The sequence below is a fragment of the Mastigoproctus giganteus genome, chromosome 7 (genome assembly GCF_048544385.1).
Source record: "Mastigoproctus giganteus isolate SK-2022 chromosome 7, ASM4854438v1, whole genome shotgun sequence".
NCBI lineage: Eukaryota > Metazoa > Arthropoda > Arachnida > Uropygi > Thelyphonidae > Mastigoproctus > Mastigoproctus giganteus.
Window position 1 is genome coordinate 37,052,281 of NC_143581.1, and position 21,928 is coordinate 37,074,208.

Here is a 21,928-nt window from a genome sequence, read left to right on the forward strand (position 1 = left end):
CAAGAATCATCATCTTTGTTTTTGACAAGCTGATTTTAAGCTTATTGGCCACAGTCCAATCGTAGAGATCCCGGAGAACAAAATTTGCGGTATTTTCCAGATCGGCCCTAGAGTTACCATTTACCAAGATGGTGAGATCGTCTGCATACGCTATTATTTTTACGTTACCGAAAGATCGGGAGAGCCACTGCTGCAGCACCATGTTCCATGTAAAAGGACCCAATATAGAACCTTGTGGGCACCCTCTAGATACTGATCTTGATACTTGGCTATGTTTAGCCTTGGCTATTATGGTTCTATTGGCAAAATAATTGCGGATTAAAAGGTAAAGGTGGTTGGAGCACCTAGCCGATCGCAGACGCTCCAGGACGCTCTCCCACCAAAGGGAGTCGAAGGCACCCTCGAAGTCGATGAAAACGGCCAGGGTATATTTATGTACCGAGTTTTGAACTGAAGAGACAAAGTCCACAAGAGCATCCTCGCAGGAACGTCCGGGACAGAACCCATATTGACTTCTTGAAAGCAGATCCTGTTCTACCAGTAGGGTATTCAATCTAATGGCCATTAGTCGCTCTAGCAATTTACCCAAGTTAGCCAGCAGAGCGATCGGCCTGTACGATCTAGCCGCTCCAGGAGGCTTATCCGGCTTTCTGATCAACTTAACTAGAGCGACCTTCCAAATTTCCGGAAAAGTTTCATCCTGAAGGCATCTGTTGAATAAGTTTAGAAGAACGTAAGGTTTTAATTTCAAGACTCTGATGATAAAAATGTTTTCTATAAGATCTAGTCCTGGGCACTTCTGAACATTAACTTTATGGGAGACAGCCTGCAGTTCATCCAGCGTAAAAGGTTCGGTGGTTGTTGAGGACACATAAAATTCATTGTCTGATCGGATTTTAGAGTGAATAGGTAAGTCTGAGGTTGGATCATCCAACGGAAAAAGAGCATCTAGGATTGCATTTGTAGAAACATGCCAGTTCAGTGTTTCCACGGAGTCTGCCACAATTGAGCCAAATATGTTAGAACTAGAGGTTTTTCCTCTTACAATCTTGTATAGAAGACCACAAGGGTTAGCATTTCCAGATGTGTGAACGAAATTCATCCACGTTTCACGCTTTCGAGAGGCAATGGCCTTCACGTTAAACATCTTTCACCAAAATCTATGGATTATCTGCTCTCTCTGTATAACAGAATCTTTATTGAAGGGCAGTTTCCGGATTCCTGGCGCAAGGCAATCGTTCTTGCCTTTGCTAAGCCAGGAAAGGATCCAAAAGTCACTACCAATTATCGTCCTATTGCTCTGACTAGCTGTCTGTGCAAAATCCTGGAGAGAATGGTCAATTCTCGTTTAATATGGTATTTAGAATCAAATGACCTTCTCTCCAATATCCAGTGAGGCTTCCGAAGGAACCAGTCCACTTTGGACCATCTTATTAGACTGGAAACATCCATCCGAGATGCTTTCCTAAAACGCGAACCTTGGTGTCGGTGTTCTTTGACATGGAGAAAGTGTATGACACAACTTGGAGATTTGGCATCTTAAAAGATCTGCATAGCCTGGGTCTTAGGGGGCAACTCCCCATTTTTATTAAAAACGTTTTAGCCAATCGATCTTTCCAAGTTCGTGTGGGATCCTCACTCCTTCGTTCCTTTAGCCAAGAGGAGGGAGTACCACAAGGATCAGTATTAAGTGTCACGCTTTTTGCCATCAAAGTAAATTCCATCACAGAACAACTTCCTCCAACTGTAAACAGGGCCCTCTATGTTGATGACTTTAGCATATTTTGTCGGTCATGCAACATGCAACAATATTGAAAGACAACTGCAGAAAGCCATTGATCGTCTCAACTCCTGGGCACTTGCAAATGGCTTCAGGTTCTCGCCGAAGAAGACCGTTTGCGTACACTTTTGTCGTAAGGGTAATCTTCATCCTGAACCTGAATTAAGGCTCGGACAAAATGCTATTCCAGTAGTAGCGGATACAAAATTCTTGGGACTCGTATTTGACAAAAAGTTGACCTTTCTGGATCACATCCGTCAACTCCGTACAAAGTGTACAAGAGGGCTGAATATTCTGCGCTCTCTTTCCTCTACATCTTGGGGTGCGGATCGATGCACCCTACTACGCATCTACCGTGCACTTGTACGATCCAGACTAGATTACGGGTCCCTGGTATACAATTCGGCCAGAGACAGTGTACTTCGTTGGCTGGATCCTGTCCATCATCTGGCTCTCCGTACCGCTATTGGAGCATATCGAACATCTCCTGTCCAGAGCTTATACGTCGAAGCAAACGAACCGCCGTTATTGCTTCGACGTAAGCAGTTGTCTCTAAACTACGCTCTAAAACTGAAATCCCTGCCAGACCACCCGTTTTTGAGCCACGATTGGAAAATTTGTACAACACCCGTAAGACTGCCAATCGTCCTTTTGGTATTCGTGTCCAAGAGCTACTCAAAGAACTTAATATAAAGGTAGGCAAGGTTGCCCAAACACCAAAGCAACCCCTTCCACCCTGGAATGCTCATGTCCCGGCATGCGACTTTGTTCCTTTGAAATTGGGGAAAGTCGGACACTCCATCGTCTGTCTACCTGCAGCTTTTTTCAGCACACCGAGCTGAACATTCTGACTTCGCGCCAGTCTACACAGACGGCTCGAAGGCGGAATCATATGTGGGATCTGCTGCTGTCTTTAGAGACAGCACTACATCGGAGCAGATTCCCTCTGAATGCAGCATATTTACTGCAGAGCTGCACGCTACAAAGTTAGCCTTGGATCACATTAGTGAATGCCAATGCCAACGGTTCATTTTATATTCCGACTCTCTCAGCGTGTTACAGGCTTTAATAACCGTGAGATATAATTCTCATCCAGTTCTGTCTAGCATTCAGCAGAAGATTCGCGTTCTCCATGAACGTGAATATGATATCCGCTTCTGCTGGATTCCCAGTCACATTGGGATTAGGGGAAATAATTTGTCTGACGCCGCAGCCAAATCAGCAATTCCCAATAATAACCACTGCCTGTTAGTCCCCTATACAGACTACAGGCAAATAATACATCAAAAGATACATTCCCAATGGTAGGATTCGTGGAATAGACAGACTGCAAATAAATTATATCATATAAAACCTGTAATTGAACCGTGGCAGTCTAGTCTGCGCAGTAATCGTAAGGAGGAAGTTGTTCTTGCCCGGACCCGCATAAGACACAGTCATTTAACTCATTCGTTTTTGCTGAGGGCTGATGACCCTCCTATGTGTGAGTCCTGTGGCACAATTTTAACAATCAGACACATTTTAGTTGACTGTACCAGTTTTAGAAATGCTCGTTTTACCGCTTTTAACCATCTGACTGAGCCGTATACACTCAGTCAGATTTTATCCGACAATGACCATGTGTATGCTATTTTTAATTTCCTAAAATCAGTAAAACATTTTAATCATATTTAAAAAATCTTATTAGTTTAAGATTTTCTATTGTTACTTGTTTACTGATATTTGTCTGTTACAGTTTATACTTGTTTTTATAACCTCGTAGTGACCTAATTCAGTAGGTCACTGAAAATTTTTTACTTTTTATGACAAGGTTTTGGCGCATTATTGCCATAGTTGCGGATGCGCCAATAAAACTCAACCAAACAAACAAACAGCGGTCTGTGGTGTTCCACGGACCCTAGGCTAAGCGGCCAGATGAACAACATAACCAGCACTAAGCAAACATGAACATATGCTATCTGGCCTTGACAGTACTGTCTTACTTAACAAATGATTCAAATGCGGAGTTGTGCGAAAGCACCGGTGCCGCTTGTGAAAAAAGCACAATGTCACTGTGTAACGCACATGACGTCCATGCATTTTAGCAATAACGGCACAACTGATGAAGGACGTCCCACGTTCGAAAGTGAGGTATTATTATTTTTACTTGTATTTTTGTATATAGCATTGTCATTAAACGTGTTTTTAACTGCAAACTATTATTTTCTTTCCTATTTTTGCTCTTTGACACATAATTATTACTTTTCTGATTGTTGACATTAAAAAAAAGCTAACAATATTTGAAAGTTTCAAAAGCGCATTTTTGAATGAGATCCAGTCCTGATTTAGAGAGTCGAGTCCCTCATACGTCGCATTTAGGGGTCTCATCGAAATCGTAAATGTCAAAATAAACGTGGGGAAATGAAGAATGAATTTAACTTAGCATTAGGATTAGCATTACCAGAGGCATACTATGCAAAGAAGCAAGCTTATACAGCATCAACCAAAAAAAAAAAAAAAAAACCCTGACCCATTTCACCCATCCATTCACCCCAAATGATTGTCTACCTTTGCCTTGCATTTATTTACCTCTCAACTTCTACAACGACAATTGAATGTTTGTTCCAGCAATCAACCACCCGCTGGCTAAAGGCAAATTTTCACACATCTATTCTGCAACTGTAGTTCTTCGATTTGAATTTATGTCCCCTCAGGCGATTAATCTCAGCAAGAGGAAGAATGCCATCAACATTGAGCATGCTCAAACCATTCAAGGTCTTATACACTTCAAACAGATCACCTCGCAAATGCCTAATCTCCAGACACTGGAGACTAGGCATCTGCGAAACATTTGCAAAATTTATGCCTTTCTTCATAAGAGCAACCCTTTATTCCATTCACTAATCTTGTTGCCCTTCCCTGTACTCCTTCTAGCTGCTCTACATCCTTCCTAAAATGAGACCTCCAGACCTGTATACAGTACAGTCTAAAATGAGACCTACAGACCTGTATACAGGTGTGGCCTGACCATTGCTTTATACAGCGACTCATGCGTCGGGCACCACTGTCATCCCTCTTTCAAATTCGGTTAACTGACGACGTTTATCCACACTGACATCGAATTACTCTCTACTTGAATGCATTGTTCGTCCACTGGCGAGACGGGTGACGGGGTTGCGTTGACAAGGAATCAGGTGTCCCATGAATTCTATCCTTGCAGTGTGCAACACTAACTTGATACCTCATTAAACGCAAACACTACATAACATTCACGACTATCTTAGAAGTGCTGGTTCTGCTTCATAGTGATAATACTCGGCAGTTTTGTGGGTATCCTCTAGTGCAGTCCAGAAAAATAAACCCATCCCTATAGTACAAGTAGCTTTCACTCACCTCCTTTAGGTTCTTGGTCTTCACTCACCTTGGAAGTACGCTTCATCCTTCCTTCCCGTCACCCTATTTTAACGGTTTTGTACTTACTGTCCATTCGGTTCTCGAACCTTTTGACGTAATAAGTGTTGCTATATATCTGATCTGGTTTGGCATCCCATTCCGTAGACAGATCTTGGGAATCCCTTACTGGTGATTATATCTCCTGGTTACTAAGTAACCCAATGAAAAACACGAACCGCATAAGGCCTCGTGGGTAGCACAGTCCGTATAATCACAGTGCTGTCATCAGCGGTGGAAAAAGATGCGAGCAGTTTTTGTTGACCGAGATCCCAACATTGCGAATTTATCTGTTTCTGGCACAAATGGCATAGGTTATTCTATCCGGAAACGGGTTCTTCGTCCAGCGAGCAAAAAATCGACCTCAGAACATACGCAATTTATAGACAATAGCATTTGCATTAGTTAAGGCATACAATGAAAGAAAGCAAGCTTATAGAGCATCAGCCAAAAAAAATCTTCCCATTTTACCCTTCTTCATGGCTAAAGGCAACCTCCACACATCTATTCTACAATGTCTTTCTTCAATTTGAATCAGTGCTACCTCAGGTTTTTAATCTTAGCAAGTGGAAGCATCCCATCAGAATTGAGTCTGCTCAAACCTTTCAAGGCTTTGTACACCTCAAGCAGATCATCACACAGCCTATTCTCCAGACGATGCAACTTAGAGAATTTAAGCCTCTCCTGTAAAGAGAACCCTTTTGTTCCTCTCATCAATCTTGTTGCCCTTCTCTGTACTCGTTCTAGCAACTCTGCATCTTTATAAAATTAGGCCTCCAGATCTGTACGTAGCATACAAAGGTGTGGCCTGACCATTGCGTCAATCAAAGGTATAATCACTTACTTGTCACTGGTAGCAAAATTCCTATTCTGTATGTCTTTGAAAAAACTCCATGACCTGCTTTGGCAGTCCGACTGCACTAACTCAGAGAACTTCATATCCGACTGCACAATGAACCCCGAGTCTTTTCATTCCCTACCTCCCTGAGCGTAATACATCACAGTTGGTACGTTTCGGTTGGGTTACTGCTACCCATATGCAGTAACCGTACAGAACGTATTTTTTTTAATATTGACAAAAACAGTACTTTGCATTTGTCAATATTTAATTTCAGTTGCCATTTCTCAGCCCATCTACCTAACTTTTCTAGATCCTGTTGCAGTAGCATACTGTATTTACTGTCATTAACAGCCCTGCGAACCTTTTTATCAACTGCAAACTAGAACATTAAGCGTGTTATACCTTCGTTGATATCATTAATAAATACGTTATGAGAGCATCCTTGGACTCAGGGGAGGTCCCCACGGACTGGAGAAGTGCAAATGTATCCCCAATTCACAAGGTCGGATTGAAGAGTGACACAAGTAATTACAGATCAGTTAGTTTAACTTCTGTTCCGGGAAAAATAATGGAGTCACTGGTTAAAGATGCATTGCAAGATAATCTAGACAAGACTGCAGCAATATTTCAGACACAGCAGGCGTTTGTTAAGGGAAAGTCTTGTCTGACAAATCTGATTGGTTATTATGATGTGGTTACAAAGGAACTAGATGCAAAAATAATTTTGATATCATGTACTTGGAATTCAGGAAAGCTTTCGACACTGTTGCGCATGGAAGACTACTGTACAAATTGGAGCAGAATCGTATAAGAGTAAGTTGCTACAATGGATAAAAGGATGGTTAAGTGGGAGAAGACAGAGGGTGGCAATCAGTGGGCGCTTCTCTTCGTGGACTAATATTATTAATGGAGTCCGAGGGTGTTAGGTGTTGGGTCCACTGTTGTTTTGTATATTTATCAATGATATTGATGAAGGTATATCAGGCTTAATGTCGAAGTTTGAAGATGATACAAAGGTCGGCAGGGTTTTTAACGACAGTAATGGCAGTGTGCTACTGCAACAGAAAATTTGGGGATCTAGAAAATTTGGGGAGATGAGCTGAGAAGTGACAACTGATGTTTAACATTGACAAATGCAAAGTAGTGCATATGGTTAGGAGAAACTCCGGAGGCCCGTACCAACTGTGTGGTAGTACACTTAAGGTGGTAGAAAACGAAAAAGACCTGGGAGTAATTGTGCAGTTAGATATAAAGAATTCTGAGCAAAGCAGACACTATGCTGCTGCAACAGGATCTGGAAAGGTTGAGCAGATGGGCTGAGAGGTGGCAAATGAGGTTTAACATTGACAAATGTAAAGTACTATACATGGGAAACAGCAACCCCAGATCAACGTATCAACTCTGTGGTACTACACTGACAGTGGTAGAGAATGAAAGGGACTTGGGGGTGGTTGTGCAGGCAGATATGAAGTTCTCTGAGCAGTGCAGACGGGCTGCAAGAGTAGCTCATGGAGTATTGTCAATGATATAAGGAATTTTTCCAGCAGGGATAAGGAGGTGATTATTCCCTTGTATAAGGCAATGGTCAGGCCACACCTAGAGTACTGTATACAGGTCTGGAGGCCTCATTTCAAGAAGGATGTAGAGCTGCTGGAACGAGTACAGAGAAGGGCAACAAGATTAGTGAATGGAACAAAGGGGTGCTCTTATGAAGAAAGGCTTAAGTTTTGCAAAATACAGTGTCTGGAGACTAGGCACCAGCGAGGTGATCTGATAAAGCTTTGAATGGTTTGAGCATGCTCAATGCTGATGGGATTCTTCCTCTAGCTCAGAAAAATCACCTGAGAGGGCATAAATTCAAATTGAGGAAAAAGAGATGTAGGATAGACGTGAGGAAATTTGCCTTTAGCCAACGGATGGTTGGTTGGTGGAAGAGACTTCCATCCCTTGTCGTGAAAGTTGATAGCCTAAATAAGTTTAAGGCTCGGCTGGACAGGTATTTCGAACGAACAGAGGGGTGAAGTGGAAGTGGTTATTTTTTATTTATTTATTTTTTTTTTTTTTTGGCTGATGCTGCATAAGCTTGCTTTCTTGCATCAAATGCCTCTACTAATGCTAATGCTAATGCTAAAGCAGACCGGCTGCCTGGTTATGTCGTGGGGTTTTGTAAATGATATGCCGGAATTTTGCTAGCAGGGAAAAGGAGGTAATGTTCCTCTGTATAAGGCAATGGTCAGGCCACGCCTTGAGTACTGCGTATAGGTCTGGAGGCCTCAATTTAGGAAAGATGTAGATTTGCTTGAGCGTGTACAGAGAAGGGCAACAATGTTGGTGAGGGTAATGAAGGGATCCTCTTACCAGATCCCTTCATAGAGAGACGCCTTGGGTATTGCGTACAGGTCTGTAAGCCTCAATTTAGGAAGGATCTAGATTTGCTTGAGCGTGTACAGAGAAGGGCAAGAAGGTTGGTGAGGGTAATGAAGGGATCCTCTTACCAGATCCCTTCATAGAGAGTCTTAAGTTCTGCAAATTCCAGCGGGTGGAGCCTAGGCACCTGCGAGGTGGTCTGATTGATGCGTATAAGGCCTTGAGTGGGTTGAGCAAGCTGAATTCTGATGAGATTCTTCCACTTGTTCACATTACGAAACTAAGGGGACATAAATTCAAATTAAGAAAAGATAGCTGTAGAATAAATGTGCGGAAATTTGCCTTTAGCCAGTGGGTGGTTAATTGCTGGAACCAACTTCCATCTGTCGTTGTGGAAGTAGCTAGGTTAATTAAATATAAGGAGGAAGTGGACAAATATGTAGAGGGAATGATTTTGTGATTTTTTTTCTTTTTTGGCTGATGCTGCATAAGCTCACATACCAGCTTTCGTGCATCACATGCCGTTATTACTACTACTACTACTACTACTACTACTACTATTACACAAAACAACAATGGGTCCAGTTGTGAACTCCACTGATAACACTGTTCTATGTAGAACAATGCCAATTTATTATCACTCTCTGCTGTCTCCCACTCAATCATCCCTTTATCCATTGCAGCAGCTTGCCCTTAATGCATACTGCGCTAATTTGTAAAGCAGTTTTCCATGTGGAAAAGTGTCAAAAGTTTTCCTGAAATCCAAGTATATGATATCAAAATTATTTTTTGCATCCAGTCGCTTTTTGACCACATCGCAGTATCCATGAAATTAGCATTATCATTACAAAGGCACATGATACAAGAAGAAAGCTTATATAGCATCAGCCAAAAAAAAAAAAAAAAAAAAAACCACCCTTCTTTCACCCATCCATTCGCTCCAAATGTTTGTCAAGCTCTGCCTTGAATATATTTAATCTATTAATTTCTACATCTACAACGACTGATGGAAGTTTGTTCCAGCAACCAACCACCTGCTGGCTAAAGGCAAATTTCCGCACATCTATCCTACAACCGTGTTTCCTCAGTTGGTCAGACAAGACTTCTCTTTAACAAATCCATGCTGTGTCTGAAGTATTACTGCAGTGTTGTCTTGGTGATCATGCATCTAGGTGATCCCCCATGTCAACTGGATGCACTTCCTTAGATTTTATGTGTTTCTGAACTAACCGCAAATACCCCTCCTCGGTTTCTAACCTGTCTATCTTTTCTGTACACATTGTCGTCCCTAAATAGCAATTCCTCTCAGGTTATATCTGTGTGACACTCTGTCTCTGATATTCCAACAATATCTGGCTTTGATGCCCTGATCAGCACGGAGTAATATGGCTTTAATCACTGCTTTAGTCTATTTGTTGTATAGGAGTTAATAATAACTCATATACAACAACTCCGTAGCTGCTATGACGTTCAACGCACGCATCCACACAGCTTGCCGTCGTGGTAGCACAGTTGATAGGATTGCCGTCCTTCCCACACCGGGGCGAAAAGCCCTGAGTTCGAATCTTGTATATGACTGGAGGGGAAATTTTTATGGGTCTCTTTCCCAACATGGCTGAGTTAGACGATATCAACCGTGGGTAGAATGGTTTTTTGTCGCGGAAACTCGGGTTTTTCGTCCAGAAATTCAACCTCAGAACACACGCAATTTACCGCAAACATACATGGCAACATGGCCTTAGTTGCCGATGCTCCATAAAGCATCCAACAACAACAACAAATTTAACCCCAGGGGCTTACATTCTGGTGAGTATGGGCTTGGCACACCCTGGGTCCTGAGCTGGAGTCATCATTCTTCTCTTTCTTGGTGATTCCTTTCTACTTCTCTCACTCTCTGAGTGTAACTCGGAATTTTTTTTTTTTTTTTTGTCGGTGCGGCATAAGCTAATAATAATAATAACTCATACTGTAACTACTTGTGTATTTTTGGATTTGTAGAGTTTCTCTAATTTATGTTACGAAATGCTGTGTGCATGGCGTCGCATTTGTTTACGTTACTTTTTCATTGGTGATTTCACTCACTGCACGCAGTATCATGTCATCACAGCCTAGTGTAGTTTCATATTTTATTACTCTGTGATTCCCCGTTTTAAATTTAGTGTTGTCTTGGTGTGATGCCGCCGAAAAGATCTAATTTAAATGAAATAAATAGCATATCTCCAAAGCGGAAAAAGAATTCGGAAAGCGATGATCTTCAACATTCATTTGGTTGTGTGCAAAACAGAGTAGGTTGTGTGCATAACATTAATGTTCATTATTACTTCAAATAGTTTTCGTTCGTGTTTTTCGTAACTGTGTCGTACTTTTGGTGATGCCTTCCGAGGAGGGACAAAAAATTACTAGTGTTAATGAGTAATTATAAAAAAATTAATGGTGAAACAATCGAATGTAATTAATTCCACAGTAAACGAAGAAAGTGAAGTTCACTATTGTATTCACCTTCTACGTAACTTCAATGGTTTTACGGCCCGATTTTCCCAGGAGGAACAATTAAAAGCTTAACACCCGGCCGTGAACAGACATTTAAAAATTGCTTGAAATACTGAATATTCTTTAATTTTTTAAAATTACCCAAAATTAAGATAGCTCGTACATTTACAGATTCCCCGAGTTGTTAGAGGGGTGTCCTTACATAGAGTTTGGATGTTGCTGCCGTTGCCTTTACGTTCCTTTTATCTTCCAGTTCAAATAGCAGCGGCTGGAGGCAAGGCACCTGCGAGGGGATCTCATTGAGGTGTTTAAGGCCTTGAATCGGTTGACCACCCAGAATTGTGTTGGGATTCTTCCGCTTGCTCAGATTACGAACCTGAGGGGCCATAAATTCAAATTGAGCAAAGACAGTTGTAGAATAAATGTGCGGAAAGTTGCCTTTAGCCAGCGGTAGTTAATTGCTGGAACAAACTTCCATCTGTTGTGGAAGTTGATAGCTTAAATAAATTCAAGGAGAAACTGGACAAACCTTAATGGGGGAATGGTTTTTTTTTTTTTTTTTTTTTTGGCTGATGCTACATAAGCTCACTTGCTTTCTTACATCACATACCTCTATTACTACTGCTGCTACTATGTGTGATGTTTATTAGCACCAGTTTATTCTTACCATATACAGTAGAACCTGGATAAGAAGTTTTCCAAGGGACTGGAGGTTTATAATTTCTTACGAAGGAAAATTTTTAGAAGGGAAAATGACCCAAGGGTATGAAATATTAACTGCACAAATAAAAATGTAAAGATATACATAAGTTAAAGATCATTTTTAAGTACTATTACAGAATTTATAAATATTTTACTCGGCCTATGAGAAACATTTTTAAACTGAGAATTTCTAATTGCTTAACATTCTGTTCATTAAACTCATTACCATGTTGGAAGGATGAGCCCCTTTGGAGTTTCAAAATACCTTAAAAGGTCACAATTACAGTAAGACAGAGTAACAATCTACTAAGCAATTTAGAACTGTTAACAACCATCAGAACTTAGCAGCAAATGCTTCACGTGCTTGATGCAATCCAGTTATGGATATCGATGTAAACAATTGCAATTTTTCACCTCTATTATATTAAAATGTTTACATTAAAAAGGTTTTAGCACTGAAAGCCTCAGACTATAGAAAATTCACTAATCAAACAAGTTAGTTCCAAGCGTCATTTTAGTTTGTAGTAAATCACCGATTGTAGTAGGTGAAATGCCATGGTTTCAGTTATATCTCATATTATGAATGCCTTCATGAGTTGTCCCAATATTTAACTACCTCGAATAAGAGGTAGTTAAATATTGGGGAAGTATATAGCTCAGACACAGCATGGTTTTGTTAAGGGGAAGTCTTACCTAACCAATTTGATTGGATACTATGATGCAGTCACAAAAGAACTGGATGCAGGGAATAACTTTGATATTATATACTTGGATCTTAGAAAGGCTTTTGATACTGTTGCACATGGAAGACTGCTGCACAAATTGGAGCAGTGTGGCATTGGAGGCAAATTGCTGCTATGGATAAAGGGGTGGTTGAGGGGGAGAAGACAGAGAGTGGTAATCAGTGGACACTGCTCATCGTGGACTAATGTTATTAGTGGAGTCCCTCAGGGTTCAGTATTGTTTTCTTTATTGTTTTCTGTATTTATAAATGATATTGATGATGGTATATCAAGCTTAATGTCCAAGTTTGCAGACGATACAAAGGTTGGCAGGGTTGTCAAGGACACTACTGACACTATGCTGCTGCAACAGGATCTGGAAAGGTTGAGCAGATGGGCTGAGAGGTGGCAATTGAAGTTTAACATTGACAAATGTAAAGTACTACATATGGGAAACAGTAATCCCAGAGTAACGTATCAGCTGTGTGGCACTACAGTGGCAGAGAATGAAAGGGACCTGGGGATAATTGTGCAGGCAGATATGAAGTTTTCTGAGCAGTACAGACAGCCTGCAAGAGTAGCTCATGGTGTCTTGTCTCGGCTCGGCTGGACAGGTATTTCGAACGAACAGAGGGGTGAAGTGGAAGTGGTTATTTTTTATTTATTTATTTTACTTTAATTTTTTTGGCTGATGCTGTATAAGCTTGCTTTCTTGCATCAAATGCCTCTACTAATGCTAAGTAGATCAATATCGCTTCGACAATAGATTCTCAAATAGGCAACACTTCACCAGTGGATTCTCGGCATATACCACCACCCCTGGGTGTTTGTTGGTATTCATTGAGAATAAGTAGCATTTGTCTTCTCCACTGGAAAAGCATTGCTTATTAGAGGTAGTGTAAAGTACTACCTATGGGAAGCAGTAATCCCAGAGTAACGTATCAGCTGTGTGGCACTACAGTGGCAGAGAATGAAAAGCACCTGGGGATAATTGTGCAGGCAGATATGAAGTTTTCTGAGCAGTGCAGACAGCCTGCAAGAGTAGCTCATGGTGTCTTGTCAGTGATATATAGGAATTTTTCTAGCAGGGATAAGGAGATGATTATTCCCTTGTATAAGGCAGTGGTCAGGCCACACCTTGAGTACTGTATACAGATCTAGAGGCCTCATTTTAAGAAGGATGTAGAGCTGTTGGAACGAGTACAGAGAAGGGCAACAAGATTAGTGAATGGAACAAAGGGTTGCTGTTACGAAGGAAGGCTTAACTTTTGCAGATTACAGTTTCTGGAGACTAGGCACCAGAGGTGATCTGATTGAGGTGTATAAATCCTTGAATTATTTGAGCATGCTCAATGCTGATGGAATTCTTCCTCTTGCTCAGAATAATCACCTGAGAGGGCATAAATTCAAATTGAGGAAGGATAGTTGTAGGATAGATGTGTGGAAGTTTGCATTTAGCCAGCGGGTAGTTGATTGGTGGAACACACTTCCATCTTTTGTTGTGGAAGTTGATAGCCTAAATAAATTTAAGGATGAGCTGGACAGATATTTGGAACGAACAGAGGGGTGAAATGGGAGCAAGTTTTTTTTTTTTTTTTTTTGGCTGATGATGCATAAGCTTGCTTTCTTACATCGTACGCCTCTACTAATGCTAATATCAAGGCATCTCGTTGTGAAGGCATTCACAATATGAGACGTAAAAAAAGATGCCATTTCACCTACTTTGGTGGTTTACTATGAACTGAAATGATGCTATGCACTAACTTGTTCGATTACCAAAATGTTTATATTGTTTTATTTATTTTTTAATATAAAAATAAAGAATTTCTATGTTTAAAAAACATTAAGTGTGAAAACATCATTATAACAATACACTGTATTCTTCATCATGAACGTTTTGTGCAGGAAAGCTTTTTACCCAGGAAACTTTTTACATGGGAAAATAATACATTGCAATATATACAGTTGAAATTGGGAATTAAGAAACCAAACCTAGTACAGGAGAAAACTTCTTATGCGGGAATTTCTTATCCGTGTCCTACTATAATTTAATTTAATGATATCAGTTTGTTTATTGGTATGCCGCCATTGTTCTCTTTGTTGGGATTGATGCCGGCCTTAAAATGGAACACTCAGTAAAATACAGTAGAACCCAGATAAGAAATTCCTGCATAAAAAGTATGTGATAAAGAATACGCTGTGTATTATTACAATGAGGTTTTCCCACTTAATAATTTTTTTAAATGTAGAAATTCTTTATTTTTATATTAAAATATTTTAAAACATTATAAACATTTTGTATAGGTTTGTGTTATAGCATCATGTTTATGCATAGCCAGCTACTAAGTAATTGCAAATTGGCATCATTTAAATACATCTCATATTGTGAATGTCTTCACAATGAGTTGCCATGATATTGCACTACCTCGAATAAATTATGCTTCACCAATGGAGAAGACTACTGTTACTTATTCTCAGTGGATACCACCACCTAGAGAACACCATTTCAGAGCTTATTGTCTCTTCATAGGTGGGTGGGTGGGCGGGCGGGTATCCCGGTGCTGCAATGATGACAACCCAGTTGCCAAGTATAACTCCACAAACTGCAGGGACTCTCATTTGATGAGTATGGGCTTGCCACACCCAGGGTCCTGAGCTTGAATGTCATCATTCTTCTCTTCCTTGGTGATTCCTTTCTACTTCTGACTCTCTCTCTCATGGTAAGTCGGTTATTTTTTTAATTTTTTTTTTTGGCTGGTGCATCACATGGCTAATAATAATATGAGAGATGCCTTATGGTGTTACTGTTAGGCATTTTCTGTTTGATTGCTCCCTTTATTATATGTTCAAATGCTTTTCAGTTGCTCTCTAGGCTGAATGCCTCATATGATTTAACTCATATCCTTCGAAATTATGCAAACATAGAAGAACTTATAATCTTTTTAAAATGTATTGGCCTATACAGGAGTATTTAATTTAAATCTATACCAGTATATTTTGACTGAATAAACTATGAGCAGACACAATTTGGCCTCAGTAGCCCTTGTGTAATTAAGCCAAATACCAACAACAACAACAGCCTTATTGTTATTCGGTTTTTTAGGAGCATTTGCAACTAAGGCCATATTGCTCCGGGATATGCGGTAGTCATTCCCTGACCTTTCCACATCCTCCGTATTTGGTGGTGATGGGCTCGAACCCCGGTTTAATCAAGAAGCGTGTGCTACGTACTGCTGCTCCTTCCCACCTGGCTACGGAGGCGCCTAAAAGCCTTATGGTGTGCAGTAATTGAAAATTACATAATTTGTTTAGGGCAATAGCCTCAGGTTACAAAGAAGTTAACTGATGTTTAGGTTTCTGCTATAGCATGTTTATACACAGCCAACTACTAAGTAGTTACAAAATGGCATCATTTAAATACATCTCATATTGTGAATGCCTTTAAATACATCTTACAATATGAGATGTATTGAAATGATGCCAATTTGTAACTACTTAGTAGTTGGCTATGTATAAACATGATGCTATAGCACAAACTTATACGTTAGTTTACTTCTTCGTAACCTGAGGCTATTGTCCTAAACAAATATAATTCTCAATTACTGCACACCATTAGGCATCTCATATTGTGGAGTTATACTTTGCAACTGGGTCGTCATCATTGCAACACCAGGGTACCTACCCACCGATGAAGAGCTAGTGAGTTTTGAAACAGTACCATTTGGGTGGTGGTATCAGCCGAGAATAAGTAACGGTAGTCTTCTCCATTGCTGAAGCATTACTTATTTGAAGTAGTGCAGTATCATGGCAACTTGTGAAGGCATCACAATATGAAATGTATTTAAATGATGACAATTTGTGACTACTTAGTAGTTGGCTGCATATAAACATGATGTTATAGCAACTTCTTCGTAACCTGAGGCTATTGCTCTAAATAAATTATATAAACATTTTGGTAATCGAACAGGTTAGTGTATAGCATTATTTTAGTTCTTAGTAAATCACCGAAGTAGGTGAAATGGCATCATTTTTTACATCACATATTGTGAATGCCTTCACGAGTTGCCCTGATATTGCACTACCTCCTAGTGGGGTATCCAAGTATCATCGTAAGGTGCGCATGGCGACCGAGTTGCCCTGATATTGCACTACCTCCTAGTGGCGTATCCAAGTATCATCGTAAGGTGCGCATGGCGACCGGGCTGAATTTTCTTTAGAACATTTCCTGCATTCTTTTTCTTTAATTTCAAATTTTTTGTTAAGGGGGCATATACCCCTACTGCCTCCAATACCAAATCCTCGAGCATATCACAGCACGACGAAACAAATGGCCCTCAGTCCCCAGCGGCTTTCACTCCCCCCCCTCTTACGGCAGCAAGAGGATCAGAGCGGAAGCAGAGGGTGCTAAGAATCTCCGGGTACGACCAGGCTGCCATGCACGGAAACTGAACTTGGCCTGTTACAACGTAAGATCGCTCATCGGTGAAGACAGCATATTAGAGCTCTAAAAGGAATTAGAAAATGTGAATTGGAATATCATTGGTTTGGCTGAAACAAGAAGAAGAAATGAATCATAAGTTTATGAAGTGGAAATCTGCTGTACACCAGTGGAAACAGTGAAAGGAATGAAGGTGGAGTTGGATTTCTGGTCTATAAAGATTTAAAAAACAACATTTTGGAATTCAAAAGTACATCGCCAAGAGTGTCAAGACTAATGATCAAGATTTCTAAGAGGTACAAGCTAAAGGTTATAATGATTTATCCACCAACATTGAGCCATGATGATGAAGAGGTTGAAGAAATGTACACCGAAATTCACAGGTGCATGTATACTTGCGTGTACACCAATGCTAGGAGTTTAGTAAATAAATTTGATGAATTTGAGGTTTTGCTCAAAACATTAAATTTAGGCAGATATTGTTGGGATATCAGAGACATGGTGTCACACAGATATAAGGAATGCAGAACTGGAATTTGGGGAGTACAACATCTACAGAAAGGGTAGACAGGATAGGAAGGGAGGGGTTATGCTATTAGTTAAAAAACACATAAAATCCAAGGAAGTGAAGCCAGTCGACATAGATGGACAGGGCAGTGTCGAGTCAGTTTGGTGTGACATAAGCATGGGTAAATCAAAATTGAGAATAGGAGTGTGCTATTGGCCTAATGACTCTGATGAGTATAATAAGATACTGTAAGGGAAATAGAATGGGCCAGGAAATCAGAGAGTCTTATAATGGGGGATTTTAATTTCCCAGATATTGACTGGAATTTGTGGGTTGGTCACTCACACACTAGCAAGGCTTTTGTGGATTCATTGGATGATTGTTTTCTTCACCAGCATGTTCGGGAGGCAACTAGAGGGAGTAATACTCTTGATCTGATTATCAGTAGTGATTCTTCATGCATTAAGAATCTGCAGATAAAGGAACCACTAGGTGACAGTGATCACAGTGTGCTGAAGTGGGATTTACTCAAAGAGGTAACTACCATCAGAGGTAAAGGGAAGGGTTTTTGTTTTCGTAAAGGCGACTATGATGGTCTGAGACAGTATTTAAATTCTATACAGTGGGACCAACTGATGATGTTACCAACAGCAAATTCAAAATTGGAAGCATTCAAGGAACTAATCTTGGAAGCTACCAGGCTTTACATACCAACCAAGAAATATTGTTCAAGGTTCAGGCCTAAATGGTTGTCAGATGAACTAATGAGACATATGGCAGAGAAGAAAAATGTATGGGATACATATAAATTAACATGTGACACAGAAGCCTATGATAGATATAAGCTGGTATGTAACCAAGTTACAAAGGAGGTTAGGCAGGTGAAGGCACATTATGAGAAATCTTTGGCAAAGGATGCAAAGAAAAACAGCAAAGAGTTCTTTATTTATGTAAACTCTAGAAGGAAGGGGATGAATCAGATTGGTCCACTTGATATCGAAGGTACAACTGTTGATGATCCTGCTCAGGTATCTAACAAACTAAATGAATATTTTGCATCGACATTCACACATGAGGAGTTATTCAGGGAGGGGAATGCCAGAGGTGTATACAACTCCGGCAGTAAGCTAGATAATCTTGTAATAACTGATTAAAGTGGAGGAGAAATTGTTGAAGATAAACACAAGAAAGGCACCTAGAGTGGATGGAATCTATCCAGTTATATTAGAGGAGGCGGCAAAGGAAGTAAGCAAACCCTTAGCCATAATTATGAGAGCTTCCTCGGACACAGGAGAGGTACCCATGGACTGGAGATGTGCAAATGTGACCCCCAATCCACAAAGGATGATCAAAGGGAGATACAGGTAATGACAGGCCTCTTAATTTAACTTCTGTTCCAGGGAAATTAATGGAGGCACTGGTTAAAGAAGCATTGCAGGATCATCTAGACAAGACTTCAGTTATAGCTCGGACACAGCATGGGTTTGTTAAGGGGAAATCTTGCCTGACCAATTTGATTGGATACTATGATGCAGTCACAAAAGAACTGGATGCAGGGAATAACTTTGATATTATATACTTGGATCTTAGAAAGGCTTTTGATACTGTTGCACATGGAAGACTGCTGCACAGATTGGAGTAGTGTGGCATTGGAGGCAAATTTCTGCTATGGATAAAGGGGTAGTTGAGGGGGAGAAGAGAGAGAGTGGTAATCAATGGACACTGCTCATCGTGGACTAATGTTATTAGTGGAGTCGCACAGGGTTTAGTGTTGGGTCCATTATTGTTTTCTGTATTTATAAATGATATTGATGATGATATATCTGACTTAATGTCCAAGTTTGCAGATGATACGAAGGTTGGCACGGTTGTTAATGACACTAATGACAGTACACTGCTGCAACAGGATCTGGAAAGGTTGAACAGATTGGCTGAGAGGTGGCAACTGAAGGTTAACATTGACAAATGTAAAGTACTACATATGGGAAGCAGTAATCCCAGAATAACGTATCAACTCCGTGGTACCACACTGACAGTGGTAGAGAATGAAAAGGACCTGGGGGTAATTTTGCTGGAAGATATGAAGTTTTCTGAGCAGTGTAGATAGTCTGCAAGGGTAGCACATTGTGTCTATACAGTATTGTGTCTATATAAGGTCAGGCCACACCTTGAGTACTGTATGCAGGTCTGGAGGCATCATTTTAAAAAGGATGTAGAGCTGTTGGAATGAGTACAAAGGGCAAGATTAGTGAATGGAACAGAGGGTTGCTCTTACGAAGAAAGGCTTAAGTTTTGCAAATTACAGTGTCTGTAGACTTAGACACCTGCGAGGTGATCTGATTGAGGTGTATAAAGCTTTTAATAGTTTGAGCATGCTCAATGCAGATGGGATTCTTCCTCTTGCTCAGAATAATCACTTAAGAGGCATAAATTCAAATTGAGGAAAGCCGGTTGTAGGATAGATGTGCAGAAGTTTGCTAACGGCAAACTTCTGCGCATCTATCCTACAAATGGGTGGTTGATTGCTGGAACAAACTTCCATCATTTGTCATTGTAGAAGTTGATAGCTTACATTTGGAGCGAATGGATGGGTGAAATAAGGGGTTTTTTTTTTTTTTTTTGCTGATGCTATATAAGCTTGCTTTCTTGCATCATGTGCCTTTGCTAATACTAACCAGTTACTCTGTTATTTTCCCTGGAACAGAAGTTAAACTAACAGATTTGTAATTACTTATGTCACCCTTTGATCTCTCTTTGTGAATTGGAGATACGATACAAGTGCACATATCCAGTCTGGTGGGACTTCCCCGAGTCTAAGGATGCTCTCGTAATTACGGCTAAGGGTTTTTGCTTGCTTTCTTTTTTTTTTTTTTTTTGTAGTTATTGGCTCATCGGGTTCTGTGGCCATAATGCACCTCCCAAGGCTTTTGCAGTACTTTGATCCAAGCCGAGGCGGGATTCAAACCTACGACCTTTGGGTTGCCAGGCAAGCACTTTACCCCACCTGGCTAGCCCAGTCGGCTTACTTTCTTTGCTGACTCCTTTAATATAACTGAATAGATCTCAACCAACCCCAACTAGATAGATCGCAACCACCCCAGCCTTTCTTATATTTAACTTCAGCAATTTCTCCTCCAGTTTACTCTCAGTTATTACAAAATCATTTAACTCCCCGTTAGAGTTTGATAAACATCTGGCCCTCTCCTCCTTGAATAACTCCTCATGTAGGAATGTAGATGCAAAATACTCATTTAGTTCAGCAGTTTATGATCATCTACAGTCATACCATTGATATCAAGTGGACCAATCTGATTCATTCTCTTCCTTTTATATAAGTAAAGATGTTTTTGCTGTTTTTCTTTGCATCCTTTGCCAAAGATTTTTCGTAATCTTCCTTTGTTCCTAACCTCCTTTGTGACTTGATTACAGACTAGCTTGTATCTATAGACTTCTGTGTGACTGGACAATTTATGTGCGTCCTATGTATTTTTCTTCTCTGTCACGAGTCTCATTAGTTCATCTGACATTTTGGTCTGAACCTAGAGCAGTATTTCTTATTTGGTACAAAAAGCCTAGTAGCTTCCAAAATTACTTCCTTGAATGCTTCCCATTTAGAATTTGCTATTGGTAACATCATCAGTTGGTTCCACTGTATAGAACCTAAAATATCTCTGAGATCATTGTAGTCGTATTTACCAAAGCAAAAACCCTTCCCTTTACCCCTGATGATAGTTACATCTTTAAGTAAATCACACGTCAGCACTGTAATCACTGCTACCTAGTGGTTCCTTTATTTGTAAATTGTTAATGCTTGAATAATCACTGCTGATAATCAGATCAAGAGTATTTCCCCCTCTTGTTTTCTCTCTAACGTGCTGCTGTAGAAAACAGTCATCCAATAAATACACAAAAGCCTTGCTAGTGTGTGAGTGACCAACTCACAAGTTCCAGTCTATATCTGGAAAGTTAAAATTCACCATTAGTATCAGACTCTGATTTACTGGCCCACTCTTTCTCTAATTGTTCATTGTACTCATCAGCCATTAGGCCTATAACAAACTTCTGCCTCATTTTTGCTTTCCCAGTGCTTATGTCACATCACACTGACTGAATATTGCACTGTGCATCCATGTCGTCTGGATGCACTTCTTTAGATTTTGTGTTATTATTATTATCCTTAGCCATATGGTGCAAGGAAGCCTGAAACTTATGCTGCACCAGCCAAAAAAAAAAAAAAAAAAAAATTTCTGAATTACTCAGAGAGAGAGAGAGAGATGTAGAAGGGAATCACCAAGAAAAAGAAGAATTAGCATTAGTAGAGGCATTTGATGCAAGAAAGCAAGCTTATGCAGCATCAGCCAAAAAAAAAAATAAATAAAAAATAACCACTTCCACTTCACCCCTCTGTTCCCAAAATACCTGTCACTCTCACCCGAAATACCTGTCAAGCCGAGCCTTATGATGTCCAGGGATTGATAATGTCCAGCTCTCTACCCTGGGTGTGCCAAGCCCATGCTCACCAGATGTGAGCCCCTGGGGTTTCTTAACTAAAAGCATAGCCCCTTCTCCCTTCCTACTCTCTGTCCTTTCTGAACACATTGTACTCCCCAAATTCCAATTATGCATCCCTTTTATCTGAGTGGCACTAAGA

General features: G+C 40.3%; 1 protein-coding gene across 1 annotated transcript in view; it reads left to right on the forward strand.

Moving 5' to 3' along the window:
* Nucleotides 1-10,504: 10,504 nt before the first annotated feature.
* The window catches only part of SMC6 (Structural maintenance of chromosomes 6), a 655,684-nt gene continuing 644,260 nt past the window's right edge, over nucleotides 10,505-21,928 (forward strand). Inside the window, exon 1 of the mRNA XM_090377619.1 lies at nucleotides 10,505-10,702. Within this exon, the coding sequence (XP_090233745.1) occupies nucleotides 10,592-10,702 (111 nt within the window). The 5' untranslated portion in view covers nucleotides 10,505-10,591. The remainder of the gene's footprint in view (nucleotides 10,703-21,928) is intronic.